General features: G+C 32.6%; 1 protein-coding gene across 5 annotated transcripts in view; it reads right to left on the bottom strand.

The window, feature by feature from the left end:
* The window catches only part of LOC126745258 (telomerase-binding protein EST1A-like), a 216,068-nt gene that overhangs the window by 51,252 nt on the left and 145,396 nt on the right, over positions 1-19,420 (bottom strand). For all 5 annotated transcript variants that reach the window (XM_050453028.1, XM_050453020.1, XM_050453031.1 and 2 more), the window contains 2 exons: positions 8,724-9,003; positions 1,562-1,662 (listed from right to left, as the gene is read on the bottom strand). In XM_050453028.1, coding sequence (XP_050308985.1) covers positions 1,562-1,662; positions 8,724-9,003 — 381 coding nt within the window. The remainder of the gene's footprint in view (positions 1-1,561; positions 1,663-8,723; positions 9,004-19,420) is intronic.

Here is a 19,420-nt window from a genome sequence, read left to right as displayed (position 1 = left end):
AGACTCATCAGATTTTCACTATAGTTAGAAAATTACTTGTACCAACAAGAAAGCAAGTATTCCCTGTATGACTAGAAAATACTATAAAGTTATGAGTGAATGAATAAGAAGATGGAAGATAGTGTAATAAGGATTCTCATTGAAACTCAGGAAGGAGTGCTATGGTGCATGTAAGTGTTTATATTTAATTTCTTGTTTACGTATTAGCACTATCTGAAAGAAAGGTTTGATTTATTCCAGGCTCTTGTTCCTGCTTCTTTCCTGTTTCATCCAGGTCTCTTTCGGAAGAGTTGTTCTTAAGCTTTTTCATTGAGATCAACTTTAAAACTTTACATTTATATTCCTTTTCAGATTATCTTGTATTCCCAATTCTCTGGAAAGATCGTTTAGACTCATCAGATTTTCACTATAGTTAGAAAATTACTTGTACCAACAAGAAAGCAAGTATTCCCTGTATGACCAGAAAATACTATAAAGGTATGAGTGAATGAATAAGAAGATGGAAGATAGTGTAATAAGGATTCTCATTGAAACTCAGGAAGGAGTGCTATGGTGCATGTAAGTGTTTATATTTAATTTCTTGTTTACGTATTAGCACTATCTGAAAGAAAAGTTTAATTAATTCCAGGCTCTTGATCCCGATTCTTTCCTGTTTCATCCAGGTCTCTTTCGGAAGAGTTATTCTTAAGCTTTTTCACTGAGATCAACTTTAAACTTTACATTTCTTTACCTTTCCAGGTCATTTTGTACTCCGAATTCTCTGCAAAGGTCCCTTAGACTCTTCAGGTTTTCACTATAAATAGAATGTTACTTTGACCAGTAACACTCACCAAACTAACCGCTAGCCAAAATGAGAACGAAAGCAAATATTTCCTTCTTGTATGAAAAGAAAATATTATAAAGATATGACTGATGCAAGTGTAACAGAAAAACGTGTTGTTGCCATTGATGGAATGTCAGGTCAATCTAAAATCGCTGATTAATCACTCACTCATACATTTTACCTACTATTTGCATAATGAGCACACGAGGGTAGATAGAAAAGGGCGTAGTTGGATTTGCAGTAAAAAAAAATAAAATGATGAGGAGAGTCCACTGACACTATTGCCACTTTGCAATACGTCGCGTTTTTCCACTTCTAACCGATTAATCTGTCTTCTCGCTATCTTCGTAATCGTTGTGCGTCTGAACATCTCCCGTTTCTTCCCATTCCCACTCGCATCAATTAAAAATAATTAATAGTGAAAATGATTAAAAATGCCGCAGCATAACGATCCCAGTAGGGGGTGAAAGTGAAACATTAATAATACCAGACGTAAACGTATTCATTTTCGTTGCATCTGTAATAAGTCATCCGCGATGATCCTCTCTCGATTTGATTAATGACGTCGTTACCAAATTAAGCCGACTTAAAGCCTGCGTGCAAGTTTATCAGTCTTTACGAACGAGTTTGTCGTATCTATAAATAAGTGCTTAACGGCATCGATTCATCATATGTTTTGTATAGTTTTTTTTCAATGTTTGTAGGAGGCAATCGAGGGATTTGATCAAGGGTTCGTACCTTCTTTGGACTCCTTGGTAATCACATCGGTTGAATGCTGATCCATCCTCTCCAGAATGTTCATTAGTAATCCGAGTCTGGACCAGAGGTCTCCCGATGGCCTGAAAAGAAAATTTAAGGTTTAAATTCGCATAAGTTATGGGATATTTGGATTATTCCAGGAAAATTAAATTAAAGGGGGGATATTAGGGGGAACTTTAGAGCTTTCTGGATTGATGAAAAGATTCTGAGATAAATTTATCAAACTTGGACTTAATTATGTCTTATACCTATGGGCATAATTAAGAAAGTTAAAATGTAAATGATTAAATGACTTATTACAGGAATTCTGGTTACTTTCAGATACTTAAGGTAAATTATGAAAGATTTTTAATCGATTAGTTACCCATTCAATCCTCTCGTATTAATTAAAAATTCTATTCCAGGCACTGGAGGTTTCATTCAAGCATTTAAAATAACTGGTCACTTATTCTTCTAATTTCAGATATTTAAAATTTATTTTCAAGCACTTAACTTATGAATACATTTTAATTAAATAAATACTTATACCAATTAAGTGAATAAATTAAAAAAAAAATATTCCAGGCTCTTGAGTTACTCAAATAATTTTCCAGGAATTTGAGATAGTTAATTTAATATGCCAGAATTATTTATAGTCACTTTGTCCAGACTTTAAGGTTACTTCCAGGAACTTGACTGCGTAACAAAAACTTGAAAATATAACTTAATATCTTGTAATAACTGTATGTTTCTGTGAAATCTTTGAGTTACCCAAAAGAGGGTTTAAGCGACTAGAAACCTAATTTCCAAGCCTGGACTAAGTGTCTGTTAAATTAATCAGTTACTTATTGCAGAAACTTGAATTACTTACAGGCACTTAAATTAACTAAAGATCCTAGAATAAGTGTCATACCATTCTCGATACCTGAAAGCAATCTTTAAGTTACCCAAAAGAGGATTTAAGTGCCTGAATGGGGCATTTAGGAATCCGGACTAAGTATTTTTGAATTATTTAGTTACTTATTCCAGGAGTTTGAGTTACTCAGAATTAACTTAAAGAACCTTTTAATTTTATACTTCTTGACTTAGTCATTTATTCCAGTTACATTATGTTTCAGGAATCTTAGGGTGCTGGTATTAAGTGCCACATTATCCTAAATACTTGAAACCAACCTTCAAGTTACTCATAAAGAGGTTTAACTGACTGGAAAACGCGTTAAGAAGCCTGGACTAAGTACTCTTCTACCTTCAGTGCTTGTTAAAATATTCAGTTACTTATTCCAGAAATTTCAGTTACTTCCAAGCACCTAAATACAAATTGCAGCCTCCTGGATTAATAAATAATTTATTCCAGTTCTTGATGCCTTGACATTTAAAATATATAATATAATCTGAAATAATTAATCACTTATTCCGCTAATTACACGATTAACTGGTGGCTTAATTAATTTTTTGTTTCAAGAACTTATTCCGGACTTCAACCTTATTTAAAAATTAATTCCAGGCACTTAATTGCTTAAAAGTTGCTTTTTAAAGAACTTAAAATTCCGGTTTCAGTACCTGAAAGAAGCATTTATACCACTGAACTAAGTTTATTATATTAAGTGTCTGTTAAATAATTCAGTTACTTATTCCAGGAATTTCAGTCACTTAGAAGTTACTTCCAGGCACTTAAATACCTATTGCAGGTGCCTGGAATAATCAAAAAATTATTTCAAGTTCTAAAGTACTTAATTTAATATGAAATAATTAATCAATTATTCCAGGATCTTCAGTTAATTACTTATTTGTTCCAGGTTTTTCAAGAACTTATTCGAGAGATTAAGGTTACTTAAAATTGATTTTCAGGCACTTAAATGCTTTAAAGTTGCCCTTTAAATTCTGGTTTAAGTACCTGGAAGAAGCGTTTATGCGCCTGGATTAAGTATATTATATTAAGTACCTGTTTAAATTGGTTATAATTCCACGCTTTTTAGTTTTTTTTTAGTTACTTCCAGGCACTTAAATGCTTATTCAAGGCACCCAGATTAATAAAATAAATATTTCAAGCTCTTGAAACCCCTGGCATTTAAGATACCTAATTTAATCTGGAATAGGTAGTCACTCATCCGAAAGAGATGAGTTAATTATTTATATCGGGAACTTATTACAGACTTTAGCCTTATTTAACAATTATTTTCAGGTACTTGATTGCTTAAAAGTTGCTCTTCAAAAAAATTAAAATTCTGGTTTCAGTACCTAAAATAATTTATAATTTATAAATAAGTGTATCATATTAAGCTCCTGTTAAATTATTTTCTTCCTCATTTCAGGACTTTAAATTACTTAAAAGTCACTACCTTGTAAGTGAGTAGTATACTCCATACTCCAGGCTCCTGGATTATTTAAAAAATATAAAAGTCTATTGTTCCAGGTTTAAAGCAACTTATTTCATGCTTTGAGGTTACTTAACCGAAATTATTCAGGTATTTATTTCAAAAAAATATAAAAGATTAAGTAACTTATTGATAATTCTAAAGTTACTTAGTGGATAATTTCAAGCACTTTACTGCTTATAGTGTCACATAAGATCCTGGACTAAGTTTACTAAATTTATTATATTAAGTGTCTGTTAAATTATTCACTCACTTATTCCAGGAATTTGAGTCACTTAGAAGTTACTTCCAGGTACTTAAATACTTATTGCAGGTGCTTGGAATAATCGAAAAGTATTTAATTTAATATTAAATAATTAATCAATTATTCCAGGATCTTCAGTTAATTACTTATTTGTTCTGATACAGTTATGGCCAACTTTTACTTTATATTTCATTTATGTTTTTATTGAATGTAGCTTTTGCTAAATAAAGATATTATTTATTTATTTATTTATTTATAACTTATTCGAGGCATTGAAGTTACTTAAAATTGATTTTCAGGCACTTAAATGCTTTAAAGTTGCCCTTTAAATTCTGGTTTGAGTGCCTGGAAGAAGCGTTTATGCGCCTGGATTAAGTATATTATATTAAGTACCTGTTTAAACTGGTTATAATTCCACGCTTTTTAGTTTTTTTTTAGTTACTTCCAGGCACTTAAATGCTTATTCAAGGCACCCAGATTAATAAAATAAATATTTCAAGCTCTTGAAACCCCTGGCATTTAAGATACCTAATTTAATCTGGAATCATTAGTCACTCATCCCAAAGAGATGACTTAATGAATTATTTATTTCGGATGAATAACTTATTGAATGAATAACGAATATCGAATAAATAACTTATTACAGGCTTTAGCCTTATTTAAAAGTTATTTTCAGGTACTTGATTGTTTAAAAGTTGCTCTTTAAAAACTTAAAATTCTGGTTTCAATACCTAAAAGAATTTATAATTTATAAGCCTGAAATAAGTGTATCATATTAAGTTCCTGTTAAATTCTTTTCTTCCTCATTTCAGGACTTTGAGTTACTTAAAAGTCACTACCTTGTAAGTGACTGGTATACTCCATACTCCAGGCTCGAGAATTATTTAAAAAATATAAAAGTCTTATATTGTTCCAGGTTTTAAGCAACTTATTTCATGCTTTGAGGTTACTTAACCGAAATTATTCAGTTATTTATTCCAGGAATTTCAATTTCACCCTTCAAAAAAATATTAAAGATTAAGTAACTTATTGATGATTCTAAAGTTACTTAGTGGTTAATTTCAAGCACTTTACTGCTTAAAGTACTACTTAGGATCCTGGACTAAGTGTTACACTATGCTAAATACATCAAAACAGCTTTCAAGTTACCCAAAAGAGGGTTTAAGTGCCAGAAAGTGCCACTTAGGAGTTTAGACCGCTTATTTATCTTAAGTGCTTGTATAATTCATTTACTTATTCTAGAAATTTCAAATTTAAATTCAGGCACTTAAATACATATTCCAGGATCCTGGAGTAATAAAAAAAATATAGTTTCAAGCTTTTAAAGTCACTTATTCCGGGTCTTTTCAATTATTTGGTCGTTTGTTTCAGGCTTTGTAGGAATTTATTCCAGACTTTAAGGTTACTTAGAATTTTTTTGCAGGCAGTTAGATACATAAAAGTTGCCCTTTAAACAACTGAAAATGTTGGATTAAGTGCCTATAAGAAGCATTTATGAGCCTGGATAAAGGTTCATATTGTCTTAAGTGCCTGGAAGAAGCTTTTAAGTAACCTAACAGTTCCGGCGTTCCAGGTAAATCGAGTAATGATTGGTACCATTACTTGTAATTTGTCGATATTCTGACACACTTTTATGGGAATAAGTCACATCTGAAATATGTAGTTTTCAAAAGGAAGAAATCCATGTTCAGTTTCCTTAACGGTTCCAGGCGGTTTGTATGGATTGGTATCGCTAAGGAAGCTCTAAGAGGTTTGATTTCAGAAATATGAAATTCCAAAAAATTGCAGAAACTGAGTCACTTAGAAGTTACTTCCGGGCACTTAAATACCTATTGCAGGTTCCTGGAATAATCAGAAAATTATTTCAAGCTCTTAAAGTCAGTTAATTAATAAATTATTCCAGGGTTTTTAAAAATTTATTCTAGACTTTTAAGGCTACTTTGTTTTCAGGCATTTGAATGATTAAAAATTGTTCCTTAAACAACTTAAAATTTCGGATTAAATGCCTGCAAGAAGCATTTTAGAACCTGGACTAAAGGTCACTTTATATCATCTTCACTCTTGTGTCTGCAAAAAGCCTTAAGTAACCCAAAAGCTAATATTCCAGAAAAATCGAATAAAACGAGTTTTACTGAACCTAAAACTAGTGGTACGAAATTTAAATTTTTCTAAATTCTGGTTTATAAACTGAATATGGCACACTTTTATAAAAAATATCACTATCAACTATACAGGGTGCCTGCGATTAAGTCGGCACTATTGGTATCTTTGTTAATATTTAAGATACAGGGTCGGTTAAATTAGCAAACTAGTAGGATTTTTTCTGTTGATTAAAATGGTGAAAACAGAAAAAAAATTGAACATCGCGTTTTCGAGAAAATGTGAAAAATGTACTTTTGTTAAATGGAATCCCCTGTATATTTTTACATAAATCAAAAGATAATAATTTTCTTAATAAAAAAGTTTATTTACACTAATAGCCTAAACCTAAAAATAACAAGGTTATAGCAATATTAATAATTTTGTTAAATTTAGGCAAGTTGGCTTTGAAATAAATAACATCAAGTAAAACTACTAATTTACAATAAATGAGCAAAAACATCGCCATCTTGTTCAATACATTTTTGAGCACACTTAAGCACACGTCTTGTAGCTTTTAAGATTGATATTCTATCTATTGATCCAATTATTTGCCTAATATGTGTTTGAAGTTCATCAACGGTTCTGTATTTTCTTTATACACTTCATTTTTTATGTAACCCCAAAAATAAAAATCTAGAGGGGTTAGTTCTGGTGACCTAGGTGGCCAACGAATCGGGCCACGTGTCGCAATCCATTTATCGTCAAACAGTCTTTTAAGTAATATTCTTACATCATTTAGTTGATGGGGAGGTGCTCCATCCTGTTGAAAATAGATTTGTTGCCGTCTCTCCAAGTTAACATTATCCAAATAATCTTCCAGCGCTCCAGATAATATGAGATCAACATATAGCCTTCCAGTCAAAGTGCCATCATAAAACACAGGTCCTATTACTTGGCTTCCTATTAAGCCGCACCAAACGTTTATACTAAATTGATTTTGAGGATTTCTGGGATCAGTAAGGAAAAGATTTTCTTGGGACCAATAGTGTACATTTTTACGGTTAAACATACCTTTGTTTGAAAAATTAGCTTCGTCGCTCCAGATTATACGGTTTAAAATATTATCATTAGCTTCATATGAATTACGTAACCAGTTGCAAAAAGCAAGTCTTCTTTCATTATCGCCAGGCAACAATGTTTGTACTGGTCGATACTTATATGGCACAAATTTGTGTTTTTTTAAGACCCGCCAAATTGTTACTAAGCTTACACCATAGGCTCTTGCTAAATCTCTAGTTGAGTTTTCCATATGAGCTTCAAAATATGCCAAAATAGAAATTTCAACATCCTCGCTTACTATAAATTGGTTCCTTCTTCTAGTTCTTTTAAACACGTTTTCGTTACTTCTAAATTTTCTGTAGAGAATTAAAAAGTATCTACCGTTTGGCAAGTTACGAGTCTGGAATCTCTGGCGGTACTCTTCTAGCGCTCTGTCACTATTTTTTCGACATACAAGGTAACATTCTAACATATCACATTTTTCAATATGCGTAAAAGGCATTTTACTAATTTAGATTTTACAAAAATCACAAACTTTGCTAACATGTAACTGTCAGTATTTCTTTATTTAATAAAATCTCTACGGCTACTGTCATTTTATTATTCAAACAATGATTTATTTGTTTTGCTCTCAAAAAGTTCAAGGCCAACTTGCCTAAATTTGACAAAATTATTAATATCGCTATAACTTTGTTATTTTTAGGTTTAGGCTATTAGTGTAAATAAGCTTTTTTATTAAGAAAATTATTATCTTTTGATTTATGTAAAAATATACAGGGGATTCTATTTAACAAAAGTAAATTTTTCACATTTTCTCGAAAATGCGATGTTCATTTTTTTTTCTGTTTTCACCATTTTAATCAACGGAAAAAATCCTACAAGTTTGCTAATTTAACCGACCCTGTATCTTAAATATTAACAAAGATACCAATAGTGCCGACTTAATCGGAGGCACCCTGTATAAGAGGCTCTTGTTCAACTGCCTGAAAGAATCATATTCTCCTATTTATTACAAGCAAATGGAAAATGCTAATGTCCACCACAACCAATGATATAATTGAAAAGAGAACATAATTATTTCAATTTATTTCCAGCCAGAGGATTCTAAATTCTATAGACAGGCCAGGATAGTTGCTTAAGAAGATTCAACTTGGAACTATTCTGGATTTTTCCAGGCTCTAGGAAACGTGTGTTTTTTCTTTTAGGTACTGACATAGTATGCTAGGTAATAAGCCTATGACTTTTCGTCAATATAAAAAGTTATTAATGCAGAATTCTGGAACGATAAGAAAATCCTAATTGTTCTTAAAAAAAAATAAGAAAAGACAGGGAAAGTACATGGTTGACCAAACAATTAAATCCAGAAGGGTTTGCAGTAACTGAAGTTCTATTGGTCTCTTACCCAACTTTATAATCGCCAGTACTCGGAGGCGGATTCCAAACGGACGTGTGGCACAACATCCAGTCGCACCACACTTTGATGGCCGGCAACAGTACATTGGCGTCATGCGGCAACGAATCCAGAGGGGATCCAGACTTGCCCTGATCGATGAATTGCGCGTGGTAGTCCTGCAGGATCGACACGCAACGCTCCAGGATCAAATTGAACATTTGCAGGGAGATGATTAGGGCACGCTCCTGAAACTCTGAGCGGTAGCTACTTGACTGCTGAAGGTTGATATCTGAAAGAAAAGAAAGCTAAAGATTATTTATCATATATCTACATGTGTAGAAAGAGTTTTTTTTTAAATTTTATTTAGTATTAATGCTACATACAAAATAACTAAAAATAAAGTAATCATAATTAATTAAAAAAAAAATATACAATAAATAAACAGTGTAAAAAAAACTAACATAAAAAAGAGTATAAATAAGAATATGATTAAAGCTGTATAAATAAAACTTTAATAAGGGTAAAATAATACTAATAAAACAGTAAAACTAAATCTAAAAAAAAAAAACAAACGATCTTACTAAGCCTTTTAAATTAGTTTACGTCATCACACGTTTTAATAATCACAGGTAATTCGTTGAACTGGATTAAGCCTTTATATAAGACTGAATTAAGCATTTGACCAGTGTTGCATCTATTTATCATTATAAGGTCTGTACGGTGTCTAGTTTCGTAATTATGAACATCTCGTAAGACTCTCAACTTATCACAGATATAGTTAGCTAACAAATGACTAATTTAATTTAAATATAAACATTAAACATTATACGTTGACTTACAAACATCATACTAAGGGCACTTAACATAGAATTGACAGGTGCATCACGATTACATTTCAATATCAGTCTCATAGCTTTATTTTGGATTATTTGTAATTGGTGAATTCTGTATTGGGGTAGACCATACAACAGAGTTGAACAATACTGTAAATGAGGAAGTGCAATTTTGTTGAAAATAAGTAATTTAATATGCATTGAGAGATTTTTCCCACTGTCGTAATAAATCCAAACTTTTTAGTTTTTGCCTACTATATACACCATTGTATCATCTGCGAATAAAACAACTTTACACCTTTTTAACACTTTCACCATATCATTTATACATAATAGGAACAATATCGGCCTCAGAACAGTTTCCTGTGGTCGCCAGAATTAACATAAACAGACTCGGACACTCCTAGCACTATAAGTTTTCTTATTAAAATTTGTCTGTCAATAGTTTCAAATGCCTTTTTAAAATCTAGGAACACTGCTAAAATTATGTTATCACAGTCAATGGCTTTGAGAAAATCATCACAAAAATTAACAATTACAGACTCGCAAGAGTGATTCTCACGAAATCCTATATGGAAACTATTATTGCATTTTTGTCACAAAAATCAAGAAGTTGTTCCTTTACGCATGACTCAAGAAGTTTCTCATAAACAGGTACAGTGTTAATAGGTCGGAACTCATTGTACTGCTTGGTATTTAGAACTTTAGGAACATGAATAACAGTAGACAGTTTCAAGATTCGAAAAATCTACTATTCTGTTGTCAATAGTTGCTGTACAGTACACATTAATGTTATTGATGCTTTTAACACCATTGAAATATAATGTCATAATCTAATTTATGGGCCAGACGAAATACCTGTTATTTTCTTGAAAAATACAAAACGTGTTCTGTCAAATGTCTTGCAAAGCATCTTTAATAGATCATTCAGTTTGGGTATTTGCCGTGTGCTCTGGAAACAGAGATACATTACACCTATATTTAAAAATGGTGCTCGTTCTGATGTCGTTAATTATAGAGCTATATCCAAAATGTCTCTTATACCGAAAATTTTGGAATCTCTTATTACTAAAGCTCTAACATCCCAATTTAATTATATTTGTTGATTCAGCGACAACACGGATTTATTAGGTTTAAATCAACTACATCTAACCTATTGGAATTTCAATCTACTGTGCCCTGGAGAGTCATTATCAAATGGATACAATAGACTTCTTGAAGGCTTTCGACCAGGCAAATCATTGTATTTTGAATCACAAACTTGTAGTACTGGGTGGTGCTCTACTCAATTGGTTGGGCAGTTACATTACAGGACGAACCCAAGTAGTAAAACTGAAGAATATCTTGTTCATTCTGATGTTCCCCAAGGTGGACACTTGTCTTCATTTCTGTTTCATTGTTTCATAAATAATTTGAATGGTGATTTTTTACTGTATGCCGATGAAAATTTTTACAGAGGTCAAATCTATTAATGACTGCTTTAAGCTTCAGCAGGATCTTACATCAATCATGCAGTGGTGCAAATTGAATAAATTAAAGCTTAATATAAATAAGTGTAAATCAATAACTTTTCACCGCATAAGGAATCCAATTTTATTCCCATATGAAATTGGCAGTATTATTCTAAAAAGACCACAAGAGATAAAGGATCTTGGCGTCACCCTAGATCAAAAGCTTGTACTTGCTTCTCACGTTGCTCAGATATCCAACAGAGCTATGAAATTGCTTGGTTTTGTATTGAGATCCCTCAAAACCTTTAATGTGTGTGTCATTAGGGATGTCTATTGTGCTGTTGTAAGATCTGTAATGGAGTATGCTAGTACTGTGTAGTCACGATTCTATCAGTGCCACATCGATCTTCTGGAAAGGGTTCAAAGACGATTTCTAAGATTCATCGCCTACAAGTTAAATATTCCGATAGATAATATTAATTATGATAATCTCCATGTGTTACTAAAACTCCCTAAATTATTAGACAGACGAACTTATATAGATTTATGTTCTCCTAATCTCCTTGCACTACTTAATTTTCATATATCTGTTAGAAGAAAAAGATATGAGGTAACGTTTTGAACACAATTTCATAGAATTAATTATGATTTTAATAGGCCTCTTGATCAGTGTAGACTGGCCAATGATCTACCCAAGGAAATTGATATCTTTTGTATGCCTTTTTTGCAATTTAGGTCACAAATAAAAAGATTGATCATTTAAATCTAAGTATATCTTTTTGTTTTTTTGCCAGTCAAAAAATAACTTGCGTTTTCATTTTAATTTATATTTCTATTGTACTATACCGAAAGGTTATTTATAACTTTTCTAATGTACTTGTAAAATACTAAGATCTCTTTTTATTATATAATTTTATATTACCATTTTATAAATGGGAATTCCGTCAATAAACTTTATTTATTTATTATAAGTTTATTTATTTATTATAAGTGAGGCATTAATAATATCTAACAGTCGATTACCAACTACACAAGAGACATCATAGAGAACTTTCTTTGAACTACCACTTTCACCACCTGCGACATTTTTTTATTTTTTTTCATTTTTGACATAGTAATTTTTTCAAATTTTGAAAATATATGGGGTGGCAATATAGGATTGTTTAATCTATCAGTTGCCTGTGGTGTCTCCCGTATAATGTTTTCCAGACTCTCAATAAAATATTTATTAAATGTATATAACTGCTTCTTCCTGGGGCCGTATTTTTGAAACCATGCGAGAATCTTCGAATGCGAACAAAGTCGAGCGGCAAAGTTCGCACACGAATTAAAAAGTGCCTTTTTGAACAGCATTCGAAATTTCATTCGCATACGAACATGAAATGTAGTGGCAACGTAGCAAAGTCGAGTGCTATTGAAGGCCATAGTAAACGGGATGAACATGATAAAGATTTTTTAACCTAATCTGAAATTTAAGTTTTAAAACATCAGGGAATTTTAAGGTTTTTTTCATGGCGTTTCTTGGGTTTTTCGAATAGATTTTTTTTATGTTGGATTCAAAAAATAACAAATATTGCGGTTTTGTGTCGAGTGAGTAAAAGAAAGAATTAATTTTATTTATGGCAGAGCACCCCGAATTAATTTGAAAGTTGAAACTAAACAGTACAAGCCTTGTGGACAAAAGTAGCGGACAGATTACACAGTCTCCCTGAAGCAATTCAGTTCCATTGTAATAGGCTTGCTTAATCTATATAATTTAATAAATTGAGCATCTGAATACATTTCAAATAGGTCAAGAAATGAAGAGTACATCCTATTCTTTCGATCTGCCAGAGTTTCAGGTGTTTTCAAAAATAGGGCCTCTGGACTATCTCCGATTTAAAGTTAATTTGCTTGGGTAGAATTTGCTTTTTATTTGGTAGAAGAGTCCTTAAATTTCTCCACATTTCGTTGGAATTATGCATTCTGCAAAAAAATTCTTCTTTTCCACTCTGATTTTATTTACAATGAAGTTTCTTTTTGCCTTGTATTCATCCCACGTATATTTTCGTTTCTACTGATTGTAGCTTTCTTCTATAGGTTATCTCTTTCCTTCATAAATTCCCTAATCTCAGCGGTTATCCATTTTTCTTAACATATTTTTATTTTTGAATAATTTGAGTTCTTGGGCAGCAGGACGACAATCATAATTGCTTATTAGCCTAGAAAATCTAACATACGTGCGGCGACTGGCGCCACACCGTAAAAGAAATCACAAGGGGGGAAAAAAGAGCCGCTGGATGATCAACGAACTATAGAAAAAAACATGAGTTGAAGAAAAAGTTGCGTGAGCGAGCACGCTCACGCCACGAAATCGTTTCGCATTCTTTCTTGGTTCTTCTTCAGATGAAATACTCGCTCGGACATTACCATAAACCGGTTGCCAACGTAGTACCGCGGCACGTATGGTACGTTGCGATGATGCGAATCGTGTTGCTTTACCCTAGGTCTATAGGGATCTACCGGGTGTACCAGTTCAGGGTAACTATCTGTTGTTCTACCTCACTAATCTTTCTTTTCTATTGTCATTAGAAGCTGTAGAATCCTCGAAGCTTCAAAAGGATCAACAGAAAGTCCAGCGACATCAGAAGAACTTCTAGTGGTTAAAATCCTTCCAGCTAGTTGATTTGGAACCTGCGGCTCACTATATCCTATAAACAAACTGGTGGATTGCTCAAATGCCTGGAAGTAATAGAAACATTCTTCCAGGCAGTTTGTAAGTTTATTTTGTGAATAATGAAGCCCTGCAACAAGTGTTTAAAGCCAACGGACAGCTCAGCCACATTTTCTGTGGCATTAACTTTACAGTGTTACTATTTTGCCAAGAGTTTGCAGACGGTAGTTCACAATTATTGGAGGCTTGGGATTGTTCGACGGTTCACTTATGACTGGCTATGCTAAAGAATCTAAACTTGATTATAACTAATAAATAAGAGGGCGCCACTTAGTTTTTTTTATAAATGAAAGAAAACTAAGAAAAAGACTTGGTATATAGGTTTCAATTCACAATTAAATGACCCTGAATAAGGTAGATTTAAAGAGGCAAAAAAAATCTCAACAATACAACCGAATTATATTTACATCAAAGATATGTACATCTGATAAATGTTAATAATTTGCTATGAATTAAAATATGAATTTTGTTGATATGAATAAAATAATTTTGACAAAAGTAACATTTAAATTATGATTTCGCTACTAGGTAGATTTCAGCACTTTAAGAAATTTAATTGCAATTATTAAAGTTTTTAGTATATATTGGTTTTACACAGGGAAAAGTTTATGAATCTCTTTACCTAAGGCATATCAGCCTTAACCGTATTATATCTACTTAACTACCAAAAATGGTACTGAAAAATACTGAACAAAAAATAATTAATATTGTAGATAAGAAATTGACGTATTAAATTATGACACTGATTAAATATTTGAAACATTATATTGAAATAAAAGGTATATTAATAAAAATGTAAATAAGTGAGACAAATCTATGGTTAGTACAATTTAAATAAATGTAATAAACTGGCCTGTACATTCCTCCAAGAAATGAACGGCTAGCCTTCAAAACCGAGGCTGTGGATGTATGCCATTTGTAGCTCAGCTATCCGGACTGGGAATCTCTAATACTAGCTCTAAATCTAGCTCCAGCTCCACCGCTTTCAGCAATTTCCCGGGGAAATCAGAAGCCTGCAGCCATCAACAATTGAAGAAGAATAAAAAGGAAAACGGAAAAGTAAAACCCTTGCTATGTTTCATTATCTATCCATCAAAATCTTGGGCATCCTGCCACCAGAATTATGAAATAAACGGTTCCCTAAAAGAACAAGATTAAGGACCATAAATTATAAACCATATTGGCCACTTCCTGCTTCACAAACTTCGGAAATTAAAAAAAAACTGGCCTTTTACGTGCGCTCCTACCTGCAACACGGGAATAAGTCCTAGCGTTGGCTCAATGATGATCAGATAGAAAAAGCCCCTAGATGTGATAGCTGCCGTGTATTTTTTCATTTGGATGAAAAATGTTCCGGTCTTTGTGCAAGTGAGCAGAAAGCCATAGTTGTGCAGAAACGCATTATTCTATTCTTTTGTGATGCTTGTGTGCCCTCCTTCAAAAAAAATCCTCTGCTGACAAACAAATATATTCAACTGGAGGAGCAGATTAAATCCCTAAAGGATGAAGTGGAAACATTAAAAAAACAGCAGACATCTCAACAGAACTTAGGTGCTCCTGCTAACAATCTAATGGTTTATGGTGTTCCTGAGTCTGGAAGTAGCAGTATGCAAGAAAGAATTGACAATGACAATATTGTACTCGCCCCCATCTTAAAAAATGTTGGCATCGCACAGGATGATGTTTTGAAGGCTTTACGAGTAGGGCAGGCTTCTCAAGGAAGGAATAGGCCAATTAAAGTAGTAACTAAACACTCAAATTTGGTAAAGAATGTAATGAAAAAGCAAAATAGACTTGATGGTAACATAAGAATAGGCTATGATAAAACAAAGCTTCAGCAAGAACGGTTTAAAGCTATCCTATCTGAGCTACGCAGCAGAGAACAAGAAGGAGAGGCTGATTTAATTATTAAATTCATAAATGGTTCTCCATCTGTTACCAAAAAGCCACTACCAAAAAACCGAACACAATAACCAAAATTAACATTTATGGTTGTATCTAAACTATCGGAAATAATTTTTCTAATAATTCCAGGCTGTTGAGCATATTCCATCAGCTCATACATAGAGTGTACAGGTTTCAACTCAACTGCCTGGAAGAACGCTTCGATTGTTTTATCGTCATAATCGATAGCAGATTTTTTGATCATATCTTACCTTCATCTAGGTATTTCCAGCCCATACCAGTCTCTAACTAAAACTGAAGAACCAGAGTTAAATCTCAATTAAACTGAAGACATGAACTGCTCTAAGGATTCAATTCAGTAAAAGACCTTGCGAATCAGTAAACTCTAACTTAACTCATTAAAAGAATTATTTTATTACTTCCAGGCAGTTGAGTAATTTACGAGCTGTCAGATAGAGTATTGAGAGCATCATGTTCCAATTTAACTGCCTGAAAGAACGCTTCGATTATTTTATCAAGTAATACTGCAGGTTCCCTGATTATATCTCATCTTCATCAAGGTATTTCAAAGTATAAATTCTTAGACCTTTTGTCTCTTAGCGAATACTGACTTGATCTTTGGTCATCAGCAATGTTTGAAAATTCATTGATCCTTAAATATTTAATGAAACTTGCTGATAATCTGTTGCACTCAAGTGTCTTTTTTTTTTCTTAAGCTTCATCCAGAATCCCAGATATCTCCTGTAAAACTGACATTCATAGTAGGAGCTGAACTATCAGGAATGATTTTTCTAATAATTCCAGGCTGTTAAGCTGTTCATCAGCTGGTACATAGAGTGTACAGAGTTCCAGGTTTTAACTCAACTGCCTGGAAGGACGCATTGATTGTTTTATCGTCATAATCGACAGCAGATTTTTTGATCATATCTTACCTTGATCCAGGTATTTCCAGCCCATACCAATCTCTAACTAAAACTGAAGAACCAGAGTTAAATCTCAATTAAACTGAAGACGTGAACTGCTCTAAGGATTCAATTCAGTAAAAGTCCTTGCGAATCAGTAAACTCTAACTTAACTTATTAAAAGAATTATTTTATTACTTCCAGGCAGTTGAGTAATTTACGAGCTGTCATATAGAGTATTGAGAGCATCATGTTCCAATTTAACTGCCTGAAAGAACGCTTCGATTATTTTATCAAGTAATACTGCAGGTTTCCTGATCATATCTCATCTTCATCAAGGTATTTCAAAGTATAAATTCTTAGACCTTTTGTCTCTTAGCGAATACTGACTTGATCTTTGGTCATCAGCAATGTTTGAGAATTCATTGATCCTTAAATATTTAATGAAACTTGCTGATAATCTGTTGCACTCAAGTGTCTTTTTTTTCTTATGCTTCATCCAGAGTCCTAGATATCTCCTGTAAAATTGACATTCTTAGTAGGAGCTGAACTATCAGGAATGATTTTTCTAATAATTCCAGGCTGTTAAGCATATTTCATCAGCTGGTACATAGAGTGTACAGAGTTCCAGGTTTTAACTCAACTGCCTGGAAGGACGCTTCGATTGTTTTATCGTCATAATCGACAGCAGATTTTTTGATCATATCTTACCTTGATCCAGGTATTTCTAGCCCATACCAGTCTCTAACTAAAACTGAAGAACCAGAGTTAAATCTCAATTAAACTGAAGACGTGAACTGCTCTAAGGATTCAATTCAGTAAAAGTCCTTGCGAATCAGTAAACTCTAACTTAACTCATTAAAAGAATTATTTTATTACTTCCAGGCAGTTAAGTAATTTACGATCTGTCACATAGAGTATTGAGAGCATCATGTTCTAATTATTTAACTGCCTAAAACAACGCTTCGATTATTTTATCAAGAAATACTGCAGGTTCCCTGATCATATCTCATCTTCATCAAGGAATTTCTAGTCTACCTGTAGGACCACATATCCTTAGACCCCTCAATAGATCAAAAACCCTTTGTCTCCTGATGAACATGACTGTCTTGATCTTTGACCATTAGCAATATTTGAAGATTCATTGATCCTTAAATATTAAATGAAACTTGCTGATATTCTGATGAACTCATCTCTCTTGAATCTAGTTCGCAAGCTTCATCCAGCATCGATTAGGATTGTTACAGATCTTAAAAAGCTTAGGAGGGAACTAAAGAAATTAATCTTACCAAAAGCTTACTACAGCATTGAAGAGTATTTTAACGACTCATTTTAATATTTATCATTAATTTATATCTGTTGTTCAGATTTTTTTAAATTCTTGTTTTATGATAGTTTTTTATTGGTTTTTTCTTCTTTTTTTCGATTTTTCTTTAATGATAATAATAATAACGTTTATTTTCAAATGCAATATAACAAAAGAAATACAAGTCAATTTAATAAACATTGGTTCGACAATAAATACATAATGCCCCAAGCCCTGCCCAGGAGCTAGTGCGCTGTGCGAAGACCTGCTGGTTTTTTTTTCGCCTTAATATAAACCTAAATTGCAAATCAAAACAAACAATCTAATCTATTAATCTATTGCAATACCAATGCTATTTGCAACGCATAAAAATTAATTAAAACTCATAAAACTAATCAAAATCAAAAAATATCAAACAATTTAACAAAACATTTTTATAACAGGATTACCAAACTAAAGACCTACTGTATTTTGTAGTCCGTTGAAAAACTGTTTTTACCGTACTGCACCAAAGCAAGACACAGATCAAGATTAAAATTAAAGGACCATATAAGTGGACACGTTAATTTCTAATATTTACCAAACCATCAATAAGCTGTCTATTTATAAATTTTTTGATCCTACTTTTAACCAATCCCAATGAGTGGCTACCTAGAATCACACCTCTCATTTCTACTGGTAAAAAATTATAACATCTGGTAAGAAGATAAGTAAAACAATGTTGTCTTATTGTCTTCCTAACTGAAATATGCTTCTATACTCAACTCACTCAACTACACTCACAACTCTTCTACACTCAAAATGAACTCTGTATCCTGTTTTAAGTTTAACCAAATAACTACTAGTATTGTAAATTCTAGGATTAGGAAGCTTTTAGCACAAGTAACTTAGCAAAGTTACTTAGTATATTTTGACTTTGACATCCCAGAGGTCTTTGCTTGAAAACTGACTCTCCTGGTAGAAACTCAATTGCCTGAAAAAAATTTTTTAGCACTTCCAGGCAGCTAAATAATTTACCAGATAATATCTGGAATAGAGAGTACCAGGTTCCAACTCAACACCCTGAAAGAATGCTTTAATTGTTTCATCAAATAATTTTGCAGGTTTCTTGATTATATTTCACGTTTATCAAGGTATTTCTAGTCCAGAAGTCGTCCATTGAAATTGAGAAGGTAATGGACGTTCTAAACGTTCGGTAAGGGTCTAACTTAACTGATTGGAAGAATATTTCTATTTCTTTCAGGCAGTTAGTAACAACTGTCAATTGGCTTGTCAAAAACAGTTGATATTAAGCCTTCGTAATACATCCATCTGTTTGTGAATTCTTAGGTAAGACTTATTGATATTGTGGTACACACAACTTTTATCTGGCTGGGAACTGCCTGAAAGATTTTTTTTATTACTTCCAGACAGTTGAGTAATCCATCAACTAGCAGATAGGGTATTATTAGGTTCCAACACAACAGAATGCTTCAATTCTTTCTATAAGTTTTCTAATCATATCTTAAGTTATTTTAGTTATCTTTAGTTATAACTTAATTAACCTAAAAGTTACCTGATCTGGTAAGACAAAACAACTTTTTCTTTTGTTTCTCT

This window comes from Anthonomus grandis, chromosome 1 (genome assembly GCF_022605725.1).
Source record: "Anthonomus grandis grandis chromosome 1, icAntGran1.3, whole genome shotgun sequence".
NCBI classification, from domain to species: domain Eukaryota; kingdom Metazoa; phylum Arthropoda; class Insecta; order Coleoptera; family Curculionidae; genus Anthonomus; species Anthonomus grandis.
The sequence above is the reverse complement of the archived record's forward strand: the minus strand, read 5'-3'. Positions and strand labels throughout refer to the sequence as shown.